General features: G+C 31.1%; 3 protein-coding genes across 7 annotated transcripts in view; 2 read left to right on the plus strand and 1 right to left on the minus strand.

Moving 5' to 3' along the window:
- The first annotated feature begins 321 nt into the window (after window positions 1–321).
- On the plus strand, window positions 322–6,996 carry Arf79F (ADP-ribosylation factor 1). Of its 2 annotated transcripts, none has more exons than XM_014418450.3 (5): window positions 322–463; window positions 873–1,041; window positions 1,151–1,260; window positions 1,336–1,461; window positions 6,545–6,996. In XM_014418450.3, exons 2-5 carry the CDS (start codon window positions 894–896, stop codon window positions 6,707–6,709), a joined length of 549 nt encoding a protein of 182 aa, XP_014273936.1. In that variant the 5' UTR covers window positions 322–463; window positions 873–893; the 3' UTR covers window positions 6,710–6,996. The 2 variants fall into 2 exon arrangements, with proteins under 2 accessions (XP_014273936.1, XP_014273937.1); XM_014418451.3 differs by lacking the exon at window positions 322–463 and adding an exon at window positions 571–789 and having other exon boundaries at window positions 6,545–6,939.
- Window positions 6,997–8,005: 1,009 nt separating this feature from the next.
- Rpt6 (26S proteasome regulatory subunit Rpt6) lies at window positions 8,006–21,268 on the minus strand. 2 transcript variants are annotated; one of them, XM_014418448.2, is made up of 8 exons: window positions 21,156–21,268; window positions 19,202–19,343; window positions 18,907–19,130; window positions 17,411–17,603; window positions 16,266–16,398; window positions 11,077–11,230; window positions 9,951–10,160; window positions 8,006–8,164 (listed from the first exon to the last, which is right to left on the minus strand). In XM_014418448.2, the coding sequence occupies exons 1-8, from the start codon at window positions 21,174–21,176 to the stop codon at window positions 8,024–8,026; spliced, it is 1,218 nt and encodes a 405-aa protein (XP_014273934.1). In that variant the 5' UTR covers window positions 21,177–21,268; the 3' UTR covers window positions 8,006–8,023. The 2 variants fall into 2 exon arrangements, with proteins under 2 accessions (XP_014273934.1, XP_014273933.1); XM_014418447.3 differs by lacking the exon at window positions 21,156–21,268 and adding an exon at window positions 20,856–21,056.
- A 1,884-nt stretch (window positions 21,269–23,152) lies between these two features.
- The window catches only part of fy (fuzzy planar cell polarity protein-like protein), a 16,667-nt gene continuing 12,152 nt past the window's right edge, over window positions 23,153–27,667 (plus strand). The window contains exons 1-6 of one of the 3 annotated variants that reach the window (XM_014418454.3): window positions 23,153–23,424; window positions 23,529–23,694; window positions 23,782–23,903; window positions 23,979–24,126; window positions 25,381–25,506; window positions 26,609–26,806. In XM_014418454.3, the coding sequence (XP_014273940.1) occupies window positions 23,617–23,694; window positions 23,782–23,903; window positions 23,979–24,126; window positions 25,381–25,506; window positions 26,609–26,806 (672 nt within the window). In that variant the 5' untranslated portion in view covers window positions 23,153–23,424; window positions 23,529–23,616. Of the gene's footprint in view, window positions 23,695–23,781; window positions 23,904–23,978; window positions 24,127–25,380; window positions 25,507–26,608; window positions 26,807–27,667 lie in introns of all 3 variants that reach the window. The other 2 variants (XM_067050950.1, XM_014418455.2) reach the window with 2 other exon arrangements.

Below are 27,667 nucleotides of genomic sequence, written 5' to 3' on the forward strand. Positions count from 1 at the left end.
TCTCTTTATGTGTAAATGTATATTTCTACAAAGACTTTCGTTAAAGAAAAGTTTAAATGTAAATAAAAAACGATGAATTTAAAAGTCGATTCCCTAGTAACGAACATTGGGCCCTTGTTATACAAATGAAAGTCATATTTTTTACACTGAAATATAATAAAATAAAACTGAACCATACACGATTGGTATTTCACTTTTGAATAAAAAATCTGATTACTGCTAATATTAATAGGTTACTTAAGAAGAAAAAGAGAAAATTTAGAGCAAAATATAATCATGTTGACATTTAATCACGTGACCACTGATTCATCCAATGGCGTCATTTAAAACAGCTCTTTACGTGGCAAGAACCACGAACCTTTTCCCCTACACACCGTCCGCCATCTTAGTCTTCACATATATTGGGACGTGTTGATCTATTACATTATTTAGTGTTGAATAAGTTTATCTCAGTTGTATAAAGGTGAGTTTTAAAGCTTTTTACACACATAATAAATATAATAGTAAACATATTGGATTCATATCAACTTATTAGAAAAGCAGTGAATGGTCAGTTTCGGCTTTCTCAGGGAGGAGTCCATGATAATAGCATGTTTGTCATCTTCTGTTTGATATATTTCTGTTAATTTTCCTGAAGTGTGTAATCTGCTTTGGCTGAACGTTACAAGAGATTCTTAACGGACGTTGAATTAAGTCTATTTACTTTTTGTTGAGTTAATGTATTAATTAATCTTTCTTAATTTCAACAATAAGTCGTAATTTATCTAAATCTTATAAATTTACTTCTGGGTATAGCAATAGCTTTTTTATACTGCTTAATTTTATTAAATTGTTGATCAAAGCAAATTTATTGTATTTTTTCGAATTTCTAGTGTCACACAAATCCTTCCAGGATGGGGAATATGTTTGCAAATTTGTTCAAAGGCCTGTTTGGCAAAAAAGAAATGAGAATATTGATGGTTGGTCTTGATGCAGCTGGAAAAACTACTATTTTATATAAATTAAAATTAGGAGAAATCGTAACCACAATCCCAACTATTGGTAAGTTTAATTTACTTCAATGTACATCAATGAATATTGATGTTTCTTTGCTCTGTTTATAAATTTTATACTACCAATATATGTTTTATAAAAATTTACTTGCTTTTAGGATTTAATGTTGAAACTGTTGAATACAAAAATATAAGTTTCACAGTATGGGATGTTGGTGGTCAAGACAAAATTCGACCCTTGTGGCGGCATTATTTTCAAAATACTCAGGTGAATTTTAGCCTTGAAAGAACTAACATTTGATGATCAGTGTAAACATTGACTAATTAACCATATATTTTGTAGGGGCTCATTTTTGTTGTAGACAGTAATGATAGAGAACGTATTGGTGAAGCGAGAGAAGAACTGATGCGAATGCTAGCAGAGGATGAATTAAGAGATGCAGTTCTGCTCATTTTTGCAAACAAGCAGGTCAGTTGTAATGATTGTTTTTTATATTCATGGGTCTGCCTTTATAAGTAATCATTGTTTTGCATCTAGTTATCGAGTTATAATATTTGTAAATTATGGAATATCCTTAGTTTATTTGCTCCTACAGATAGATGAATTTTATGTTTATTTATGTTTGGGTTAGATGTTGGGTTGGTAATTTTGTTACCATCATTTACTTAACCTTAATTTGCTTTTTATCATTTTGAGCCATATTTACTGTAGCATGAATGGTTGAAATGTTTTAAGTTTTATAATTGTTGTTAATAGTTTCCTATTGAGAGTTAATTAGCATTGTATTTCACATTGGTTTATTGCTGTATCACTCCCAATCTAAAAATATTTAATTTGCTATCATATTTATTCAACTGTCTTAATGCATTTTTGCAATTTTTTTTTTTACTGTGATAACCCTTTGTGATTAATTTATTTTATCTGACATTTAATAATTACCAAGGCTATTAATTACTAATTATTACCTAAAGTGTAATTTTTTCATATTCCCTTCCATTTCAAATTGTTTTGATTAATGCCGGTTATGATCATATTAGTTTACGAAATCATTGTTTTTCTGATAAAGATTCAATTTTTAAATTTATAAGTATATGTTAACTAACTGGTCCACAAAATTGATATTTGCTGATTTGCATTTCTGCTTTGGAACTAGCCTGGCATTAGGTGATTGTAAAAATATTTGTCATGTCCTTTAAACTTAATTAACTTGACTCAGTCACCTGGAATTTATTAATATCTGTATTATCCATTGGTTTTGTTACATTCCATTATCTAGTAAACCATTGTCTCTATTGGTCACAGTAATTTTAATTCAGCAACATAAATTTTTATTATGATCAATGTTTTCCTTTGTTTTACTTAGTATCCTTACTCATTTACTTGATATTTAATTTCTTGTAATTCTATTTTCATATTATATGACAGTGGTAAGATAAGTGTATGCTGCAAGTTTGTTGTTGATATGTGGTGGTGAATTATTAGTAATATCTTCTCAAATTGTTTATAGGTCAGCTTGTCTTTTCAGGTTGATAATGTACTCAAGTTTTTCAAATTATTGGTTTATTAAATAATGTCTATAATTATTACTCATTGAAAAACAAAAAGCAGGAAATATATTTTTTAATTCACACAATGTTTATTCACTAGTTACATTCTCTGTTCTAGGGTTGTTATTAAGTAACTTTTTAAAAAATGTATTTCAGTCCTTCAGACTTATTCTTATTTAAGTGGTGATGTTTATTGTTCATACATTATTTAGTCCTAGTACAATTTTTAGAAGAAAAGGGGTTTAATCTTTACTTAGAGCAGGAAGAAAAATCAAATGCATTAGTATGACTATTAAATCTTTCTAATTCATACAAATTGAGTGGAACAATTCAGCAATTTGTTCTATGTTGCTCTACAATCCTTTTATGTGAGTCCTGGCCTCCTCTATAAGTGTCCTGCAAGTGCCTCAATTCCGTATGACAGCTGTTTATCTCTGATACCCATATTGATAATTTAGAATGACCTAATGGTTAGCTAAGCTCTAGTAACCACTAGTACTTTTTTTTATAAGATATTCTTATTTTCAATTCTTAATTGGTTATAGGAAAGCATTAATTATTTTCCCATCATCTCTGTTCTCTTCTGAAATATATATGCTATAATAATTTGAACAATCTCCTTGAAGTAAGAAGTTGTGTTATACAGTGGACAATTGTATGTTTCATTATTTAGCCGAACAGCTATGTGTAGTCCTTCTTGTTAGCTATTTTTAGTCTTTCTTGTTTAAAGACTAGCTAATTTACAACTGTATTGATATAAATAAGTATATTGAGAGTTTTATTTGGTTTTAAAAATTGATTGCGATAACTTTGTTAAATATATTAATGTTGTTTTAAGACAGTTTTTAGTTGACATTAATTAAAGCTTTCTGACAAATAATCTTTGATTACTGTTTAGCTGATGCTTTTTTTTTTACAAACAATTAAATTATACTGTCACATTTTATGTTGAATCAATATTGAGCTTCCATCTAAAAATTGATAATGGGAAAAATGTTTTCTAGAATTGATATCTTTATTCATATTTGTTAATCAATGGTATTGACAACCAGTGAATTGGATGAATAAATTAAAGGTCAGTAGATTATATATATATATAGTCTTAAATTTGGATGTTTCATTTGAAGTTAACATAGAACTGTCAGATCAAGTATAGTGTTTGTGGATTCTTTGTCTTAAGATTAACTGTAGGGCATGTTTTTTGTTGAAGAGTTAATGTGACAAGTACTGTTGTGTCTGAGAAGCATCTCTTCGATTTTGTTGTTACATTAGAAGTGGACATAAAATTGTCGGATCAAGTATTGTGTTAGTGGATTCTGTGTTGAGGTTAACTGAAAGCAAGTTTTCTGTTGAAGATTTAATGTAATAAGTATTGTTATAGTGTCTGGGAAGCATCTCTCTGTTTTTTCGTTTCATTAGAAGTGAGCATAGAACTGTCAGATCATATATAGTGGATACTCTGTGTAGAGGTAAACCGTTGGGTAAGTTTTTTTGTTGTAGAGTTAATGTGATGTGTTTTGATAAGTACTGTTGTAGTGTCTGAGAATCATCTCATCTCTTCGATTTTTTTTGTTTGTGAAAGATAATGAAAATAATTTCTCTTTTCAGTTGATATTCTGAAATTTGATGTATTAGAAGAAAAATAAGGAAAAAATAATTCTAGAACTTTTTTTTTTCTTGAGAAGATATGAAATGCCCTCTATGTTGTTCTTATTAGAACTAAAGTTAATGAAAGAGCTACTGGACTTAAACAATGATCAATAAGTTTGTAAATATTGCACTTTGTGACTAGAGTACAAGACAGAGTAATGGAGGCTATGCACTGTACTGAGTTCTGATGAACCATGAAAATTATTCCTTGGCGTGTGTTGAACTCCTGAAATATCAGGGTCAACTTCACTTACCTCCATTGCAATTACTATGTAAATCTACCATGGGAGCAGTTTGAGAATATGTGTTCTGACACCATGGGTATAATTTTATGGGATTCATATGACATATATATGTTGACTTTGCTTTGATAATGTTTGACAGTGAAAACATTCATCTTGAAGCCAGTAGTTGGTCTAAATCATTATTTTCATCTTTTTCACAAAAAAATAAAATAAAATAATAATCCTTACGACAATAACAACTTATAAGTGTTAAATGAACTTCACCAATAAAATACACCACACCCCCTCTTCCCACTGATGCAATATTACAACAGTTAAATTTACATTAGAATAATACATGACCTGTTATGATTAAGGATACTTACTGTTGTTTTTGTTTTTTAATATTACTTTGGTGCTGTAGAAAACTTGTTCCAAAAATTTGTATAATGGAAACAGTAGATGAATGTTAAAATAAAACTCATATCAACAGAACATATTGGAAAATTATTTTATTATATATGGCACTGCAGTCTTATTTCTTATTAAGTATGAATCAGTAGTGTAGAGTTGTGCTAGACTTCCTCTGAATATTACTGGCTCCTCAATTTTAAAGTATTTTCAGGAACTTCATTTAGTCCAGGAAAAGTCAACTGTTACTTTTTTCGCTCGACTGGATTCAATTGCTGAGTCGTCCACATATGTTGCTCTTTAAATATAAAGGTCAGAACTGATAGAATAAGGGATCTCATGTGTATAGATAAATATAAGGGTTGTCATGTTCATAAATTTCTTGAAATTTCCTTTTAAAACGAGTAGTAAAATATCTTTTTTAAAAAGTCACAAATCACCTGTGTCCAAGTCGTAAATAACACTCACTGGTAATGTCAGTGAATAAAACTTCACTGATGAATCAATGTCGGTGGGGGAAGGTGGAAGTTCAAATTGATTCCAGAATTTGTTGATTGCTGAAACCACCTAAAACGTGTTGTCAGTTGAAATGATCTGATTACTGTGACCTTTTCGAGACATATTAAAATCTCATTATTTTTAAGTTTATTGGTTTGACCATTTGATCTTTATTAAAATAGGACCTTTACAACTAAATTGATTTACTTATTTATTTTAATTTCTTGTTGGCTGTTCTTGCTCTTCCTTTTTTATGGTTGCTTCCTTGACCATTTGGAGTGGACCGAAATATATTTTTTGCTTTTTCCTCACATCTGGATAATTTATTAATAACCGATTTTAAGTGTGTTACGGAATCCATCCTTATCTCCCAAAGTGTTTAACAATTTGTATCAATATTGTGAATTGATAGATGCAAGTGTATGACATTCCTTAATATGGTCAGAGTTCGTCTGTTGTGACAAAAAAAGTGTGTCGAAAGAGATCCCTTATCTATTGATACTGCTTATCAGGGTCGCTACTCTTTTACTTCCCTTTCCCCTCCTTCCAATAATGTTTTATAAAAAACAATTCTTTACATCTTAAGAAGTGATGTGAGTCAGCTCTGTCAATCAATACAACTCAGGGGTGGGGATTTTCTGTCCAACCTCCCCCTCTCTCCCCTAAGATATTAGTATGCAAGAGTATTATAATAATCCTTTTGTTTTGGAAAATCAATTTTAAGACTCATAATGTATATTTTTACATTTCTTCTCTTTTAGTTTTTTTTTTTGTTATTGCAATGCATGGAAAAATATTGTATGAAATCTAGTGATGTAGTTGTTAACTATCTGTGATCGTATTTTTAATCAAAAATAAGGCTTGAACAAAGTAATATCTTCTATTAAAACAGTATTTCTAATCAGTTGTGGAGTCTGATTTTTATTTATTATTTGTATATATATATATATTACATTTTATTTAGGAATTATTGTTCTAACTTCATTCAGTTTTTAAAGTGAATTTTTTTCCTTTATACACTTCCAGCCCATTACTAGCTCAAAATTTCTAATTCTATCAAATAGACCCTAGACCCTCAGTCCATCCTCAAGTGTTATTTCAATATTTTGAACTGCAACACCTTACTTAGTACTGTTAATATATGTTAAATGAAAATATTGTATATGAAAAGGGTGGTAGTATAGCAATACTTTATGTATATTTAATTTTTTTTTCCTCCAGGATCTGCCCAATGCTATGAATGCAGCTGAGATAACAGACAAGCTCGGCCTACACTCATTGCGCAATCGCAACTGGTACATTCAAGCAACATGTGCGACCTCAGGTGATGGTCTTTATGAAGGCCTTGATTGGTTGTCGAACCAACTGAAGAATGCCAACCGCTAGCCTGCCCCTCCCTTCCCCGACGCGCTCTCATCTCAGGGGTCCTAAGTGCTCTCTGCACTCTAGCTGCCCCTTATCTCATCTTTATCACCAACACAACTCAACATTTTTTAGTTTATGTATCGCTGGCGACAGTTTAAAAAGGCAGCTGATTGAAGAAATACAGTACCAAATGTTCATCGTCATTATTATTAATATTTAATAAATAAAAATTATAATGAATGGAAAAAAAATTAAATTTGTGCGGGAGTGAAAAGTGCGCGCAAGGTTTACCCCAAGTCTGTCTTTAATTTTTTTTCTTTTTGTCCCTTGAGTTTCTGGTATTTGGATAATGATTAAAAAAAAAAACAAAAAAAGAAAAAAATTATATGTATAGACATTACATTCCGTATCCTAAAATGTCTCCCTTTTAATTATATTTTATATATACGAATGTTTTTGAAATCTTTCAAATATATTGCGCTTGAGTGACTGTATAAATTATTTTTTACCCAATTAAGTTCATAATTAGACCTTTGCTTCACATACGTTTTTGTTTTCTAAAATTTTCTTAATTTTTACCTTCGATTTAAGGTTTTTCTCTCTTGCATATAATTGTAGTTGTCTATGTAGTGCCACATGCCACGTATCATGTACATTAATTATCTTAATAATGCTTTAGAGTTATATTACACTTAAATAATCTGTAACAGTTGATGTCTCTTCCCAGCTAAAGAATAAAGACCACATCGACCCAGTCGATCTTCAGCTTGTTGGCCCTCAATATTTAAAAACAAAAAACATCAACATTATCATTTTGTTATATATAATATATATGTATATTTATATTCATTTGATTTTAAGGAAACAATAATGTTATAAGTCTGCCGATTTCTTGACTCTTCAGGGGGCTTAAGCATTGTGAGCATACACTAATTCGAAATGTGTATGACTATCAACCTTATTGTATTTATTTTCTTTTGTTTTTGAGCTAGATATTTAACTCACATTGTACTTAGGAGTTACTCAATGCCTAAGCCTCCTAGGGTTGATTCCTAGCATTGTAATAATATTCCTTATTAGTTTTTTGTTTTTTTTTTTTAAATATAAGATGTAAAATTATTTTTAAGAATTGTTTGTAATGATTTTGTTGCCTCAGTTTTTCTTTCTATTTTCACCTATTTATTTTTAATTTCTTAAGGATGACTACAAGTTGTATATACACGTTTATGATTATAGTATATATTTATTTTTAACAAAACCTCACAAACATCTATATATTTAAAGCTTTTTAAACAGAAAGAGTAAAAAAAAAAATAATAAAAATTAGTGAGTCATTTATTTCCATAATTTCTTGATAGACATATTCTTCTCGGAGTCCTTCTGCATAACCTTGGCCACAGCCATTTCAAAATCTTCTTGGGTGACATGGATTCTCCTCTCTCGCAGTGCATACATTCCTGCTTCAGTGCAGACACCCTGAAATAAATATTGATTTAAGATTTTTAAAACTCATAAATTCTTTTTAAAAAATACATATATTCAAGAAATTGTCTACAAACCCAGCCTTTGCAAAATCTAAAATTAAAAAAAACTTATGGAAATTAAATATGTATCTCAATGTACCTAAAAAATCTGATAAATACAAAACCGGAGCTATACTCCGATAAATACAAAACCGGAGCTATACTCCAGGATATTGGGGAAAATTGCTCAATAAATGATTCTCATACACACAGCCTTTGTAAAAACTAAATTTATGTATAAAAGGATTTATGGAAATTAAATATGGATCTCAATGTACCTAACAGAACAACTAGAGTTTTAACTCCTGAAAATTGGTTCTTGGCAGGGCATGAAAACAGCTTCTCTGAAATTATATTTTTAATACTTGAAGAAGAGGAAAATCCTTCAGGATTTAATTAAATGTTAAGAAAAAAATATCCAACAATCTGGCCTGATAAGTTCATAATTTCTTAAAAAGTTAGGATAGGTATGTACAATTTAAGTAAGTGATGTGACTTAAGGTAACTCAGGCACATTAGTTATTGAAAAATGTTAAATCACTGAGTAATTATACATTTTATGTATATATATATAAAGTGTGAGGGTTAAGAATCACTGCTTAAACACCAGTGGCTGTACCTAATATTAAAATATAACAAAGAAACCAAATAATATAAAGTTAACTGATACCATTAAAAGTAATAACTCAGTAAGAATTTTAGAACTTTAACAAATACAAATTAATTTCTAATACCATACTATTAACACATTTTAGATCCATTGAAGAGGTTCATAGAAAAGAAATTTAAATAGGACTATTGTAGTACATAATATATATAATAGGATGTTTCGTGAGGAAATATGAGTGATTTGATTCGGGGTTCACCTAAAATGCAGTTCAGTGCCCGCCACTTACCTTACCTTCCTATCTTAAAAAACATCACACTGAAAATTGTAGTTTTAAAAACAAATTTGTTGTTAAGTTGTTTCACCAAAAATCTGTGACATATATATATGTCCCCGGAACCCACTTATGTAATAAGGCCCAACCAATATTTTTTTCTATTATATTTTATGAACTTCATATTTTTTTTTCTTTCACAGAAAAATTCAAGGCTATTTCTATATCTAATAATGATATAGAGAAACACTGTGTCTTGGATTTATGTTGTGAAAAAAAAAAAATAACATGAATATAAATTAAATCCATGAAACAGAATTTTACAAAACATTGGTTGGTTCCTTCTCATGTATATGTGGGTTCAATTGTATCTATAGATAGCTAGCTATATTTGTATCAATAAAAAGAAATCGTAAACTGGATAATGTATTATACAGGTATACATAACCTGAAATTCATTTATTAATTTTGTGTGTTTATTTCAATATGTTAAATTTAACACCAGTTTATTAAGTTATCATCACTGTATTCCTAAATCTGGGTGTAATGAAAAATTTATTTTCTGCTTTGTCAGCCCTCGGAATTCTTTTCCACCCACTTAACTAAATAGATTTTCTGTTCTGAACCTTCACAGAAGTTAAGAATTTCAAAAATAGTAGCATTATCCTAACCAATTCACCTACTTCGGAAACTATTGTTAAAGAACAGTACTTTATAATCGAGACCTATACCTATAATATGTTGTATTGAATAAAGTACTGACTAATTTAGGCAAATACTTAACTTACAATTACCTTAAAAATGTTCTTGTATAAAAAAAAAAATTGTTTTCATATTTTAGAAATAATATTAGCTCACCTTCACTTCTGCACCTGAAGCTCCAGGCATGAGCTCAGCAATTTTACGCAAGTTGATGCCCCTAGTAAGATTCATTTTACGTGAATGAATTCTAAGGATATCTAAACGAGCCTCCTCATTTGGTGGAGGGAACTCAATCTTACGATCTATCCTTCCAGGACGTAATAGAGCAGGGTCTAAAATATCAATCCTATTTGTGGCCATGATGACCTACAATAAAAAAAGTAACAAATTATTCTTTATAAAAGGTAATGAAATACTGTTAAACAGACATCTTTGAGGAAATAATTTTGTCTATGATACTGATGTATTTAAAAAACAGATCTATGTATATATCATAACTTAAGCTGTGATGCCTCACAAGTTTGAAACTAAAATAAACAGTATTTTACTAAGATTTTTATACTGCTTAAAAAAAAGTAATAAAGGCACAAGTCAACTCAACCATCGTTTTGTAGGATAGTTAAAATATAAACGGATAATGATTTTCTGAATTTAAAAATTCTTATAATTTCTCAAGAGCGATGCACTGGTTTTATTTATTTATTTATTAATTAAGATTTATTCGGACATAGGAGGCATCATAAACATTTTATCATTTTACTTTCAAGAGAATATTAAGTTTTTAAGTGAAACATATTGATGATCCCTATATTTTTGTCAAAGCAAATATGAGTTCAATAATGAAAAGATTTTGCATTTTATATTATAAAAATACTGCATATTATTACCCAATGGTTTATTGTTAAATTAATTGATTATTATATTAATACATAAAAAGATGTTGAGTAATCAAATTATAGTAAGAGAGGGGTTGGGTTCAAATGTATTTAATTTGTACCTTGTTAGTCAGGACCTTAAAAAAAGTGGCCACTAAGAAGGGTCTGTTAAAGGAAGGTTCACAGTACTAACATTTATTTAGTATCTTTCAATAATACATAGTTTCTGAAGTAAAAAAAATCTGCATCTATAAAAAAACAACTTTTTCTATACTTCAATATTTTATAAAACCATATTTGCCTTGATATGGGTATACACCACTACAGAAATACCAAGCCTCAACTGATTTACAATATATTCATGACGTCAAGTTCATGCAGTTAATTCTTGAATTAAAATAAACTACCTTAATATTTTTAGTAGCTTCGAAACCATCCAGCTGGTTTAATAGCTCCAACATTGTTCTCTGGACTTCAGAATCACCACCACTGCCAGACTCGATACGCGAAGAACCTATTGAATCAATTTCATCCATAAATATGATTGATGGAGCATGTTCCCTGTGAACAAAAATTATATTTTGTATTAAATATAAACAATACATTTATATAATGAATTGGATTCACATTATTACTAATTATTTTAATCATTAAAATAGGTAGAGATTAGGAATGAAACAAAAGCCTTCCAAGAAGCTGAGTAATTCTCATATCATAGGTAAGTCTTAGTCCATTACAACTTTATTTACGATTACAATTAGGTAAGATTAAGTAAATTGCAAGTAAAAAGAAAAATGTTCTGCTGAAAAAACTTTGTTTCCACATTTACCTCTATATAATTGATTAAGGTACTGTCATTAAGACGTAGTGTATTATTCTCAACTTTCTTGTTAACATATATTTTCTTTTGTACCCAATATTAAATGCTTTAGAAATTAACTTTCACTCATAAAGGATATCTTTAGTTTTTTTTTTTATATTGTTAACAGTGATGTATTTATAAACTTTCTAACTAAAACACGTACTAAATCCATTTTAAAAGAAAAACAAATACTTTGAATAGTATATAACCAATAATTATTTTTTTACAATAGTTATATCATTGCCACCATATTTAAGTAACTTATATGAATATCATTTTTTTTAAAAGATAGAATAATAAAAAAATACTTTGTTTTACTTTTAATTTCAAGGGCTTTAACTTCAGATCTGCTTACTAAACTCACACTCAGTTTCACTTTTTAAATTTGACTTAATTTATGCTAATTATCACCAATAGAATATATTAAATTAATTTTGCACGAGGGCGACTTTTTTATACTGACCAATCTTCTTGAGGCGATTACAAAATTATATACAAAGATTCTGTTATTGGTTCTAATATATTAAAAATCTTAGTAATAAATATTTTTAAAAAAGGGTGTCTGGCCAATGGGAAAGTCATAGAATAAACCGGGAAAACAATAAAAATGGTCTAAACCTTTGCAATCGATCAAGAAAAATATATTTTTTATCCCCAAATTAAAAAAAAAATGCCTATTTGCTTGGTACTTTTCTAAAAGACTACTGAATCAATTTCTTTTTTATTCAGATTTTTGGTAACATAGTCACAGGTCACTCCATAATGATCCACAGAAATCAACATTATCATTAGCCATTTTGGTTCAAAATGGTGACATATTATTAGTTTCTATATGCAACTAACCATGGCTTTTCTTAAAACTACTGGGCTAATTTTTCTTTTAATTTAACACTGAATCAAGACATTAAATGTTTTAGAATTACTATCCCAAATCCTTTTAAAAAAATAAATAAATAAAAAAGCTTGATATTAAGTTTCCAAAATATTTTTATATTGTTTATTTACTGATATAATAAATACTTCATTTGAATAATAGACCATAATTATTTGCTGCATTAAACTAATTCATACATAGATAAACTAAATGACAGCAAGAAGAGACAATAAAAAAAAAAGTAACAGGTAGATAGATATAAGAACTCTCTGTGACCGACTAAACAAGAGTAGCTTTATTAGGTTTAGCTCCTCAATATATACACATTTGAATCAACTCATCTGCTCGATCAGCTGATATGGCTCCCATCAGTAACAGCTGGCTATAACTCCACCCTGTCCTCACCACATTCTCTTTTCCAGTTTTATAAATAATATTCATATTATAATGGCTAAGCAATTCCTTCCAACACGTGATCCTATCGGATGACTCCTATAGGTTCCCAACCCACAGCAATGGGTGATGATTCGTGTGAACTTGGAACTGCCTCTGAAACACGTAGGGTCAGAAGTGATCTACCGCCCAAACAATCCCCAGAAGTTTCCTCTCTAGCGCACTATAACGGGTCTCTGCTTCCATGAGGCACCTACTAGCATATGCTACATGATGTTCACCACCTGCGACAACACTGCTCCCAGGACATATTCACGTACATGTAGTCCATGTATCTGACACACAGACCCGTCTATTCCCCTAAAAAATTTGTCCATAAGTCTTTGGAAAGTGCGTTTTTTAAGCCAAACGTCATTCGTGTGAACTCGCAATGGCCCGTCTCAAAAGTAAATGCGGTCTTGTGCTGGTCTCTTGGGTGCATCCTGATCTGGTGATATCCCACCTTAAGATCCAAAGTATTAAATATTCTTGCCTCACCCAGTCTATTGAGAATATCTTCAAAACGTGGTATGGGGTATTTTTCATCCACAGTATTCTCATTTACCTTCCTATAATCCACAACCATTCTGTATTTTTCTTCATTCTCATCTGGTAAGCTTTTCTTCCTAAATGCCCACAGCAGACTGTTGTAGTGAGACGTACGGTCTACTATAATCCCTGGTCTCTTCAGGTTATCCAACTCATCTTGAATGTGCTTCCGGAGTGCCTGTGGGTATCTTCTTTCCTTCACATACGTAACTCTATCCTGCTTCAAGGGAATTTCATATAATGTCTTACCCGTTACTCCAAGGACCTCGCCTTCCTTGAAGAAAATATTGTCATACTCAAGTAAGATTCTTTCCTGCCAATCCTCTACCTGTTTAATTGCCCCTACTCGTACTCTTGCACCCCTACAATCTGTTGGCAGCTGAATCTTTTCCCTCCGATAAGAATATTCCAATTATCTACTGTATTTGTTATTCTTGTGCCTACCTTTCCCAACAAGTCACATCTTATAATCACTTGGTATTCTCAGAGCATCTTCTCTACCACATGGATTATCAAACTATCCCCTTTGACTCCCCACTTACACAACCCAATCTCTGCTTTTCCTTCCACGCTACAGCGCCCACCCAGGGTAACTAAGTGGCATAGGCATGCCTGGACCTGGAGGACCCTTTTTCTTCCATTCAACCTCTAGCACTTCCCGGTTTGCGATGGTGTCAGAGCTTCCAGTGTCCACAAGGCATCTGACTCATTTTATTCGAATGAGCTCCAGCTTTTTTGCCAATCGACCCTTTAGTACCATGCATAGGAATTGCATCAGATCCTATACCTGGATTGTTTCCATCACCTCGCTGAGTTTATCAGCAATTCTGTTGTAGCACACCTGGAGTTCGGTGGCATAGTGTCCACTACAATATGAATATGTCCTCCTCCAAACGCCTTCTTTAATCTCTCCTTGATAACTCTCCAAGGGGTCTCTTCGCCCCCCTTGAATCTGATTGAGGATGCTCCTGTTAACTCTGCAGATGACCGCTGTTTTAGTGCCTCTGCATCTTAGCTATCGAGTAGATTTTTTATAGACTTAGCTTAAATTCAGCTTATTAGTTGGTCACCTCCTTTTATGAAGTGGCTCAGTTCTCCCCTTTCCCCTGTACACTGATTTAGGTCAGAAACGGCCTTCCTCAAGTCTTGGGCAGTTACCGTGCGTACTTTTATCCACTCCAGTTTTGAGGCATGGGCTTTCGCTAGAGAGAATTCTGGTAGTGGAGCAATCTCTGGGGGTGAGGATTCACCGCCATGGGAGGTGCGTTCTCAACTCCATTTTGATTTAAAGCTTCCAGGTTCAGGACTGCATGTCTGACAATCCTGTTGGCAACCAATGTTAAAAAAAGATGATCAAAGAAAAAAAAAGGAAAATGAGAAAACAACAATAAAAATTTTTCTTGAAAACAAAAATTACTCTGGTATAATATATATGTATATATTTAATTTTTAATATTAAATAGATAGTAGAATTATATTTAAAATTTATAACATTTTAGACTCTTAATCTCAAGGCGGGTTTCTAGGCAATCAAAACATTTCATTCAGCTACTAATGATACTGAATTAAATTATTTATTAGCTACCTTTACAAATGTGCTTCCAATTCTATTTTGAGCAACACTAACCAATTACTCTATTTCTTCGTTCTCAACAAACAAACACTCAATAACTGTAAACAAAATACTGGAAGATTATTGATTGACCGTGTGTATAGATGAATGGAATATGGTCCAGGTGCGGTAAAAAAAAAACTCAAATAGTAGATAATTATATACTATATAATTATCTACTATTTGAGTTTTTTTTTACCGCACCCGGACCATATTCCATTCATGTAAACAAAATATTTTGTCTTCTTTCTCACAATGCTACTTCTCAAGTTCAACAAATGATTTCATCTCAGGAGACGTCTTCTCAACAGGCGATCCAAAACAAAGAATCCCTTATTCTTCTTGGGCGATTCTTCGATGTCCTCTTTTTCAAAGTGTCCACCCTTGAGCCAGACAAGATGATGAGGACCTCCTCATCCAGGAAACATCATTCCCCACCTGTGCCTAAGCAACGAATCCCCCTAAAACCAAAGCCTATCTCGATGTTCCATGTAAATATCGATTGGAGCACAACAGTTTTGGGTTTTTGCAAATGATTAACTTTCTGAATATTATTCTTTAGCTTTTTTTTCTCTAGCTTAACTTTTTCTTGACTTCTATATTTTCTTAAATTTACTGTAACTACAATTGTTATGAGAAGTTAAATAAAGTTTTTACAATATTTGAATCTGCTCAACATGGCCACGATTCAATGGACTTTTTGCAGGACACGCGCTGCCATCTTGGCTTTGCACGATATCTTCTGTGACTGCATATTTTACTGATGAAAATTGGTTAGCTAGCTTTTAGGTTAAATACTACAATTAAACATATTGAAATGATACATAACATAAAACATATTACTACATATATATATATATAAAATCTTATGTTAGTGTTAGTTGATGATACACTTCAAGACTATAAACTTCTTTTGCTTCTACAAAACAAAATAAGTTTTTAGTTAACTGAAACACTATTATAATCATAACTAATTAAAAACCATATCAGAGGTTATTTTGTTATAAAACGATATGTTAACTTTACTTAATCTATTTAAAGGTGAGAAGGCTATTAAGACAAAAAATATTGGTCTGAGCAAATTTTGCTATTTTTGGTCAGGGAAAAACTTATTTAAAATATGGAAAAGTTAGGGACTTTCTTCAAGCTACTTTGTAAGACAACATGTAAAATAAAGTTCTTATAACTAGTATTGGTTGAATTATAAAATTAAAATATATAAATATCCTAGCTGTTTTGATTTATAACTTAAAAAGATTGACTTTACCTTGCCATAACGAATAATTCTCTAACCATCCTCGATCCTTCTCCAATGAATTTCTGTACCAATTCAGATCCTGATACACGAATGAATGTGCACTCGGTGTGATGGGCAACTGCCCTCGCCAAAAGTGTTTTACCTTAAACATACAATATTACAAGTGTAAGAGTCAACAAAATTATTTAATAGCATTAAAGTAAAACAGTAAAAATAGAAATTTTATTTAAATAAAATATCATTCCATAAAAAATACAAATTATACAAACATTTATCATTAAAATCATACTAAACTACATTTTCTTTTAAAAATTGAAATATTATTAAGTTCTTCCGAAACTGCATTTATTAAGAATAAATCCATTGAATTTTAAAAGGGTAAATTTTAGCATACATTAAGGAAAACGATCTTCCTTAATGTATAACGATCTTTCCTCAGTATTATTGTTTAAAAAACATAATTAGGGAGAACCCCACAAACTACAATTAATATAGAAAGCCTGATGCTGATGCCAAACATTAAAAGTTACAAGCAAGAAAATCAGAAATAAAAACAATGCACGCCATTAAATAATTTAATGGTAAATGAAATAATATAGCTATAACAATCCAAGTTTTAACATAATACCATAAACAAGTTATAAGATGTTTAGTGAACATGGAGGCTCAATGGCAATAAAAATTCTTTCAGTTATAACCTACACTGTAATCTTGTTTATTAGTAAGTTCTGTTCTGTGATTTTAGTTTTTCACATAATAAACAATTATTAAAACTTTCAAAATTCATTAGAATTATTAAAGCTATTTCCTTTAATTAGGTCAAAACTGTCAACATCAGCTTGTTACACTCTCACAGATAAAAACACCCCTAATGGACCCTTAACTGTTGAGGTCAGAGCCTTACCAAGCAGGGGTCCATACCAGTGGAGATGGACAACAGTTGAGTATATAATGAATGGAGAAAGATCCATCTCTACAAGTAAGAACATCTGTCTGTAATAGGAATTTCAGTAATTAAATGTAATTTCAATATATTTTTTTACTGCCGCCACATATATTTTCATAAATACAGAGAATACATCATATTCATGTTATGGTGTCAGGATGTAACCATCAAAACATTTAACACTATTACGCACAGACACATCTATTACCTGTTCCAGGAGGCCCGTAAAGTAATACTCCTTTGGGTTGAGCTATTCCTAATGCATCAAACAATTCAGGGTGTTTTACAGGAAGTTCAATTACTTCTTTGATTTCCTTGATTTGCTTATCAAGACCTCCAACCATTTCATATGTTGAGTCTGGTACTTTCTCAACCATCATCAATGATACAAGAGGATCAACCTACGAGTTAACAAGTTTTAAGGTACAAAACAAAACAAAATAAATAAAACCAGAGGCTGATTTTTCATGTTTAATTAACCAGCTTTCAACAGCTCTATGAATCAACATCCACTTTGATGTAATTGAGGTGTTGATGAGGACCAGAGTGGACAAACACACCAGCCATGGTTTTGAAAAAGACAAAAAGGTACAGAGCAAATTAGACTGGGATTTCGATTAGTAGTAAGTGTTAGAAATGGTTTTAGCATGATCATTTGATGCCAGATATTAGTATCTAAAGTTGGTAAAGTTCCAAATTGGAGGCTAGGGTTACGTGGAGCGGAAAAGCCCAAAATTTTCATTTTTTTCAATATCTAGACTATAACTTTCAAACAGCCTACTTCACTGAAACTTTTATTTTATTATATTTCGATTTACAATTTTGGTCCCACGAACTTTAGTCATATCTCCACTCCATAGTTAAATGTAAAAAATAATTTAAAATCTGTTGAAAAAAAAAAACAAATTTTGTTTTAAATGTAAAAATTTAGTTTAATCTAAAGTATATCCGTGGAGATATAATAAAAATTGTAGATCACACAAACTCTGCAGTGGCCGGTGGAAGCCGTTTATTGATAGCTATTACAGTTTAGTTGCATTAAACCTTCAAAAGTAAATCATATTAATTTCAAGTTGGGTCAACTACTAAGGTTTTTTGTGAGTTTATAAATAAAAATTTAACTTTATAGGAACTTTCTTGTCAGTTACAGACATTTTAAGTCCCTACATTAAATTACTAGGCAAAGTTGATAAAAATTATTTCTGCACCATTGCTTCTGCCTGTATTTCTGGGCAGAATTAAAACTATTAGACAGTCATTTCTACACATGAATTAATGTTCTTTAATTAATTACATAATAAAGATTATAATAGGGTTTGTCATTGAAAAGTTACATGCTAGAAGCTGAAAATAAACATATAACTGGTGGGTTTCACTCTTCTTCCATCACCCTATTATATTAATATAGTGAACGTATTAAAACCATTTCCAGCTATTCAATACTCACTTTCAACCAGGAGATCTGAAAGGTTAAGATTAACTGAACTAAGATTTTATGAATTTTTATCAAACTGGTTTGGAACAATTTTGGAAAATAATCCTAACATTTCTGGTATTAAAAGATATATTTTAATTCTATTGCACTGCCTATTTGTCACAGATTAGGTATATGTTTTAAATTATTTTGTTTTGTGAAAATAGAGTCTCTGGTTATATCGGATAAATCTAGATAACTAAAAGTATTCGCCTAAAACAATTATTTACCTTATTAGGGAGGATTTTATGCAATGTATAACTCTCATTCCGCAAAGCCACTCGTGAGTTAGGAGTCACATCATTTATATCAATATTTTTATCGATATCAACAACAAATTTCCCTTCTGGGTGCACTTTAACTAGCACCTTCTTTTTGTCCATTGGTTTCACAACTTCACCAACATAAGAACCTTGTTCTTGAAGTAGTTGTAATTCTTCTCTTAACATCCTAACTAAAAATTAATATTTATTGTAATATTTTCAATGAAAATATAGACTATTTGTTAAGGTGAACAAATCTAACCTTTAGCGTTCAGTTCATTCCTTTGAGCTTGAAGTCTTCTAAGATTTTGACTCTTTTCTGCAACTATTAATTGAAGTTCCTCAATTTTAGTGATGTAATAAGAACGAAAACCTTCTCCCTTCTTTTCATCAACATCCATTTGCTTAAAGAAAATCACCAGATTAGACATATAATAAAAAATTGAAAAATATTTGTATTACAGAGATAAATATGCTGTGGAAAAACTGGAAGATATAACAAAATCAATTTTAGTATCCAATAAAATTTCATTCACTAAAACTAAAATCGATCAAGTTTCATTTTGAAGTTCTCAAAACTCTTGAAAAAAGATGTTATTGATCGAGTTTATTTAAGAATATACTTTCTATATTTAAGTGTGTAACCTTGTAAAATGCTGAGCTCTGCTCCACATATTTTGCTGGACCTTAGAAATCATCCAGGGTCCAAATGATACTCAAATCCAAAAAAACCTTCAGGATACCCATTCTCTATCATCCTAGCCCTTATAGGGATAATTATATCTTGGAGAAACCCATCCTATCCTAAATTTTAATAACTTAAAATTAATCCCAGATCTCCAATTTGGATTGCTAACAACCTGCTCCACTATACAACACTCTTATCTTCCCTACATAGAAACCCAAAAAAGTACTGTAAAGAAATCTTTTTTGACACAGAATAGGCTTTTGATAGAATCTAGAGCCCAGGACTACTTCAAACTCTGTAATTTCATATCCTTTACCTACTTTCTTGTCATTTGTTCTAATCTCACTGACAGATTATTCAAAGTAAATCACATGAGAATGTATTAATTTAACTTTTCTCATTCTGTTGGTGTTCTTCAAAGTGTTATTTATGGTCCCATCCACAACATAGTTAATAAAAAGCTGACATCCCAACCCATCCTAATACTGTCCTCACCCAGGTATGATGACACAAGTGTGCTTCTACTGAATAATAATCCATTAATTAAATCCTAAACTCTCCAGTCACATATCACAAACTTAATAGAATGTTGTCAAAACTAAAGGATTAAATAAAATTCAACGGATCCCACAAAATCACTATTACAGTTTGTCATAAACCTGTAACTTTCAATACTACAGTATCATTTGATAATAGTCTACTTATCCATTTGGGAAAAACAACTAATACAGAATCCTCATTCAAGACAAGAGAGGAAACTGAGTCCAAGTTTCTAATTGATAACAAAACAACCATTAACATGTATTTAACGAGGGCTATTTGAACTAAAGGAAGTGAGCTTTAGGGCTCCACTAAACCATCAAACTCTCTCTATATCCTCTTACAATCCAAATTCCTTAAAAAACCTCAATGTTTCTTACTCTATCAAAAATAAAATCATCCATAATGACCTTAATGTTCCATGCTGATTCTGCCCACATCAGATATTAATCCTTCCACAATAAACTCTATTGGTTCCTAACCCATCTTACACGTTAACTCTCTATGATTATCATAGATGTTAAAAAAAAAAAAAAAAAAATGGCCTAGAGACCTAGCATGAAACCGCTATTGAAGCGTAAACAATGGGTAGTTTTATCACGAGTCAGTGAAACTTTACTATACCATTTTAATAGTTGTAAATTTGAATAAAGTAAAATTTTTAATGAACAAACTATATTAGAAATACCTCCAAAATACTTGGTCTTCCAGGAACCAGAACTTCTTTATCATGATGAGGGCGATGGATGTAACAACCCACTGTTTTTATAATTGAATCCATGAATGATCTAATTTTTTAAACGATTAAGAGCCAAAATAAGGTCTAATTAAATAATTCAAGTTTAAACTGAAGTCTATTCAAGACTTAACCTTAAAGCAGTTTTGTGTCCTTTAGGCATAAACCATATGATATTACTAAATTTGAACAGCTTGAATTAAATAGTGGTTAATTGGATTTAATAAAGAAAATTTTATAGAAGTTCTTTACCTCAAAAGTTGTGTATGTCATTTTGCACAATCACTGTATAACATCCAAAATAAATATGGAGTCAACAGTCCAGTCAACTGACTTGCTTTGAGAACATCGATAGTATAGTATTTCTAACAGAAAGATATTTCAATAACGATAAGAGATATATAAATATAGATATTTAAATCAGAACATTAACCAACCTATTCTCCTTGTAGGAGTTTTTACAATTAATTGCTTTTCACAAATGTAATAGTGTTTAGAAGGATTTTAAATTTGTCCAAGAAGGCAGTATGAACCTTCACGTGATGCATGGTCTTATTTAACCCTAATGAAGCCCTATAGAATGGGGCGAAACTTTGGTTACTGAGTTTTTCAACCATTTGTGGTATTCTACCATAGTGGTACCGTTATGATATTTTATTGATTGTTTTTTCTACCATTTGTGAATCTTTCTTGACCGTCACCTGTCCCATCTTCCTACAATTAATTACATATGTCAACTAATAATCTTTCAATAGAATTTTAAGCAGTTTCTGGTTGTAAGTCCATTTTGTTCAATGTATTCATCAACAGCTCCTGATCTAAAGGATGCTGAGCCGTAGTAAAGCCCTTCTGCGCTCTTGGCAAGTTGAAAAATGTGCACCCTCCAAAATCGAGGGTTCTGAACAATTTTTGTAAACTTGTTTATTATTTTAATATAGAAACACTGTTATTATCAAAGAAAAGCCAAACCTCAATTCTAATGTTGATAAAGCCCATTTGTGTGTCTTGACCCAACAGCCTCACATGAATGCCATCCAGTATTCATTCAGAACAGCATACAATTCCTTTTTCATGTCTTTAATGTCTGGACGAGATAGCTAACGCCACTAAACAATGGATGGTGGCTCCACGGAGGTTACTAAATTAGATTTAATTTATCAATAATTATTTCTTTGAGTGTTTTGCACTAATCACGTGCTAGTTGGATTTATGAGTAGTAGCTGGACAGTGCTGCAATCCTGAACCTTTTAACAGTTTTGGCATAGTTTCTAGACTTGGATTTCTTCACAGCAGGTTCCAGGAGAGATTTTAATTCCATTTTCAACAGTTTGAGCTTGCGGCATCGGCTGAATTTTGGGCTCTGCAATCTTAGCTTTCGGTTCTGGCGGATACCAGTTTCTGAACCTAGGGGGCAACCCCTTTGATATCAGTTCTTCTGTTGAGCTTAGTATTTGCTCTTTAGATACAGCAGCCTTAACTATCAGTTGAAATGGAAACCTTAAAGTTTTAGCTTCCGAGTCCTGGGAGTCCCCTCGTGCTTAAGCTTTGTCCTGGCTTTATTACCTGCCTTTTTGTTTTATTTATAGTAATTGGGTTATTTATATGGCAGACATTGGTAATTAATCGTTCCCATTCACTATTTGTTAACAAACTAAGATTTAAATATTTTTCATGATTAATTTAATTTCCATCAAATTTATCCTTCGTACGAAAGTTCCACTTAACAAGTCAGATGGTGGTGAAAGCGTTTAGAGAGGACCCTTTGAACTGGTAACAGCAACTTTCGTCCCAAGCCATGATAAAGTCCGTTTCCGATGTTCTCCAGTGAGAAATAGGCTTTCACAGGTTTTATTGAGCAACTGTTGGATTCTCTCTGTCTTCCTCTAATAGTTGATTATAAGACTGATATCTCCGAAATAATAGTAATCAAGTTTCTTATTTCAGAAGCTGTTGAATTGAGTTTCTTGAGTGCTTCAATAATAATAAAGCCAACGGGATTGGTGAATTATGGACGACCTAAATTTGATCATCTTGAATGATTCCCAGTTTATACATTTTTTGGTCATTGGAATAATGATTTATGAAACTTAGTAAATTATCGATGTATCAAAGAGAATCTCTTCCTTTGTGAGAAGTAAATATTCTTCCCAAATAATCTAATCCAAATAATAAAGTTGTCGCCGCTTACTAACCAAGGGGGGAGTGTCAAGATTCATTTGTTTGAAACACCGAGAAATAAATATTAACTGCTTCAGGTGGGAATGGAACCCACAACTTTCCGAACCGAGAGCTCTAGGACCCACGCCCCAACGCGCGACGGCCGTCGCGTCTCTTATGTCAAAGATCATTATCTTGATATGTTATCTAGTTGACAGTTGTGTTACTGAAATTATCTGCACCATCAACTATCACATCATTCCTGATTCCAAGAACGAGTAAATTGGCCGGTGTTTGTGGGATAAAATGGGAGATTTCAAGGCGCTGAGCTAGTATTTCTTATCGGGAGAATCGGCAGTACTGGGTGCTGGTTCTTACATTATTTTTGTCAAAACAAGTCTTTGTAGGCTGTATTTTATAAACATAATTGTTTTAACCAAACTTTATATTTTACTTTACTTTGCTCAGATCTCTTGTCAATGTAACTTCCTTGGCTATCATTTTGAATTTAAAATTATGATATGCCTTGTTTATTTGAAGTTGCTTGTTAACTGAAATGGGAGTGAATGTGATGTGTGTTACATCTGCTGGAGGAATGCCTCTATTCACTAGACATCTAGGAAGAGTTGATCCAGTAAGATTCAATCCTTGATCTTCAACAATTATTTATAATTTATAAAATACAATGTGTATATTCTTTAATTTTTCTTTTTTTTTTTAGTTCCCATTTTCTGTGATTGGTTCATTGAATGGTGTGCACTTGTTCAGTAAATCTCATGGTGTAAAATTGTTGAATTCTCATACTGAATCCTCGTATGTTCTATGGAAGGAATATGAAGAGAGGTAATTTTAAAAAAATTGCGAAAAGAACAGATTTTTTTTAAAATTAAAAATTGGTATCATTATCAAGTTGTTCAGTGTTGTGTTAATTGCAGTTTCAGCATTAAATGATGAAACTGTGCTTGTCCAGTTGTTAGATACTATTTTTGATGCAATGATACTTACTGTTGGAATCGAAGATCTGAAAAATATTAAGAATGTCGAAAGATTGAAACGTGAATTAAGAGTAAGTTAACTTGATAATTAAGAATTATTAAAGTACCAAAACTTGTATTAATTTCTTTCCTACACATTATGTAAATCATCAGAACATATTAACAAAATCATAATAATAGCTATATTTACTGCTTTTTTCAAGTAAAATTGTTTTCCTCTCTCCTTAAGCTTTTTTTATTGTTATATTAGTACTATGGTATTGGAATATTTTTGGCCTACTTCCTATTATCATTATTCTCAATTTAATCACTTAATAAATATTTTAAATTTAATCTCCTTTCTTATCTTCCTCTTAACTTTCTTTCATTCAAAATAATTTGATTATCACTTCTATACATTGTAGTTAAATATTGTCTTCATTCATTCATAATGAACAAACTTTTCACCAGTAACATTTAATATATTATTAATATTTTTTTCTATTATGAACCCTCAATAAAAATTGTATAAGTTTGAATAGTTTGTTAAATATATAGTTTCTTTAAAGTTTATGCTATTTTTACCAAGTGAAAACAATTTATATTTGAAGTTTTTTAGTTTAATGAATAAAAAATTATTTCTAGACTGAGTATCAAAAATAATTTGATTTAATTCCCATTTTTCTTGCATGTTCCTTAAGGTTTATTTTGAGAAACCAACATACTTTATCCTAAATAATCCTTTTTTGTGATACTAGGACACCTACCTTCTTCAAAGACTAACTGCCCAAAATCATCATTGACTCTTCACGTTTAACTGTCCTGTGCACAAATTTTTAAAATTTGAATTTCGTGTTTAGTTTCCTTCCAACCACAATTCTTTCATCAGGACCATGTTACTCATCTGTAAACATTACATCCTTCCAAAATCATTTGGCCCCAAAAATAGATAGTTAGGGAATATTAACCATTTTTTCCTGACGACCAATGGAAGGCTTTTTATGGGCTGCTCTTTTGTGATAATCATACTTTCTTGGAATGAAATGAACTGTTAAAACACTTATTATGCATCTAAAAGTTCTTCTAAATCATCCACAAAGCTTGGAGGCATACATTTGAGTGTTTTTCTATTTGATTAGCTAAGAGTCTTCAATATTTAACATTGAAAAATTGTTGACAGCAACTTTTTTCATCATAATAAAGCCAATTTTCGCATCCATGTAATTTTGTATCAACTATAGTAAATACTGGCCAAAATACTATTTTGGCATCCTCATGTTATCACTAATTATTTGGATATATTTTTGGAACAGTTTTTAAATTTTTAATTTGTTTTATGTTTTTAGCCCTGCTATTTGCTGGTCGATAAAATAATGGAATGTTTGGATTTTGGTGATAGATGCATTGGAAGCTCAACTCAGATTTTTAACTGTGTAGAAACTATTTTATGTGCTGAGAAATTATGTTTACTGGTAAAATTTATTAACAATATTAGTGATGTTTTCAAACCTTATTTACCACATTTTGTGGTGTTTATACTTTTAATTAGTACCAAATGTTTCTTGGTATCCAGAGTAGAAAGTACTATTGCAAACATGTATCTTTAAGACGTCCTGTTCGTATTTTTTAACATTCCAAAGTTTGTTTACCTAATGAAAAAAAAAAGTCTGTGAGAAAAGGAAATCAAGTAATATACAAATAAATCATAAGATTTAGGGTAGTTTCTACTTTTATACTGAAATATATATATATACAATGGGACATTGTTTAATTTTTAAAGAGTTTATGTCATCGGAATCTGCCAACAATCATAATAAACAATCAGGAGCTTTCACTATGAAAATGATATGAAATTATCAAATTTTTGTAATCAGTTATTGCAATGGTCCATCTCATATGATGGATTGAGAAGCTAAATGATGCCAGTGAATATGTTGATAGTAAAAGATTTTATTGCTATCTACCTGTGTTTACATTGTTACTGGCATAATTTCACAATTTTATCTATACTAAATCATATTGAATAATCTATAAAGTTATTTTGAATAACTTTTACTATTTCATTTATCATTATAAATCTAGCTTTATGAACTTTACTATTAATTTCTACTTACCTGTTTATTAATTACTACTGAATTAATTTGAAGTTCTTGGACTTAAAAATTACTTATAAGAGAGTCTGAGTGTATTTCTTAATCTGCTAAGCAATTCCAATTGAAGAGAAACAAGAGATCTGGAATTGGCATGTCTGTAGAATCTAATCCTTAAAAAATTTATGGAAGTAAGAACAGAATTGGCATTAAGGATACAGAAAATTCCTGCATATCTACAAAAGATATTTATTGAGGTTGGAGCAGAAACTACTCTTAAACTTATTTTTCCTTTATTTAGTTACACAATCTGAATCTATTTTACATGAAACCAACCTTTCTCATATGATTTTTTTTTTTTTTTTCGTTATAATTTATACTAAAATTTATATCTCAGACCTCTCCCAAAATATTTGTTTTATTCAATCATTCAGAACTATTTTACAAAATCTAACTTTTTATGAGGCCAACTTTTTATTTATAGGTATGCTTAGAATCTTATGTGGAATGTGTTAGCTCTCTGTTTGGGTGTGTAACTGTTGAGAATTGCATAGCTGTAGCAACTGATGCGTGGTGGGACCTGGATCCTGTTGAGAGAAAGCTGTTGTCGCATATTATTACTGCTAATTCAAACTGCACGGCCTTTGACGTTCCAGTATTTCTTCCTAGGAAGAGTCCAACGGTGAGATTGTTTTAGAAAATTGGTTAGCATGATTCTATAGAATTAGTAGTTTATTGTAGATTTAAGTAAAACTACATTACAGTGCTCCTGTTTATATGATAATAATTTCCTGACGTTAACGCTCATTTTCCTCAGTCCTCCTCCCAGTAGGTGATTTTTGCAGTTTACCCATGAAACTTTATTCCCTATAATGATTCAATTCCCAGTTATAGTGCTCAGAATTACATTTTTCTTGAATATTTTTTACATTTTGAATGTTTTATTTTGTAATTATCATACAGATCAACTTTTAGTTTCAAAAACGTATTGGTAAGAAAGAGAAGTCTAATTAATTCCACACATGTAATTCTGAGGAGTGCTCTGTTGTTGTTTGGATAAGATGTTTAAATTATTTAAAACTTTTTTAGTCTTACATATACTGATCCATTGTTCCTCTCAGTTGCTTTGCCATGAGGTTCTAGAAAATATTTCTTTTATTGAAAAAAATGATTTGATTAAAGAGTTGAATAATATAGTTGTAATAACTAAGATATTGCAGTATCAAAAGAACTATAAAATGATACTGAATCAGGCAACAGTTATTTTGAACAGGCTATATATCATATGTGGGCAACCCCCAGCCCACGAGACATTTTGAAAAACCCAATTAAAAAAAAAATTATTACACTACTTACTCATACTCACAGATTCAAGTTGCACAGCAAGCTGAGAGGCGGCGATCATCAAAGAGTGAGATGGCAATTCGACGATTCTAGATCATTCCTTCATTTTACCTATATAAGCGGGTGGATGGCCTGAACAAAGAAACAAAATATACCAAATGAGCGGGGATACAGAAAAGTGTAAAATATAATAGAAAAT

This window comes from Halyomorpha halys, unplaced genomic scaffold (genome assembly GCF_000696795.3).
Source record: "Halyomorpha halys isolate HHAL.00 unplaced genomic scaffold, Hhal_1.1 Scaffold195.1, whole genome shotgun sequence".
NCBI classification, from domain to species: domain Eukaryota; kingdom Metazoa; phylum Arthropoda; class Insecta; order Hemiptera; family Pentatomidae; genus Halyomorpha; species Halyomorpha halys.

What these genes read in the sequence shown, in the direction of transcription:
- Arf79F (XM_014418450.3), top strand. Translation starts at nt 894, where the DNA reads ATGGGGAATATGTTTGCAAATTTGTTCAAAGGCCTGTTTGGCAAAAAA. An exon ending in AACCACAATCCCAACTATTG is followed by an intron (nt 1,042 to 1,150) that starts GTAAGTTTAATT and finishes ACTTGCTTTTAG; the next exon opens with GATTTAATGTTGAAACTGTT. An exon ending in ATTATTTTCAAAATACTCAG is followed by an intron (nt 1,261 to 1,335) that starts GTGAATTTTAGC and finishes TATATTTTGTAG; the next exon opens with GGGCTCATTTTTGTTGTAGA.
- Rpt6 (XM_014418447.3), bottom strand. Translation starts at nt 20,948, where the DNA reads ATGGATTCAATTATAAAAACAGTGGGTTGTTACATCCATCGCCCTCAT. An exon ending in TTACGGGCCTCCTGGAACAG is followed by an intron (nt 16,399 to 17,410) that starts GTAATAGATGTG and finishes TGTATGTTTAAG; the next exon opens with GTAAAACACTTTTGGCGAGG. An exon ending in CTTCAGGTGCAGAAGTGAAG is followed by an intron (nt 8,165 to 9,950) that starts GTGAGCTAATAT and finishes TATTTATTTCAG; the next exon opens with GGTGTCTGCACTGAAGCAGG.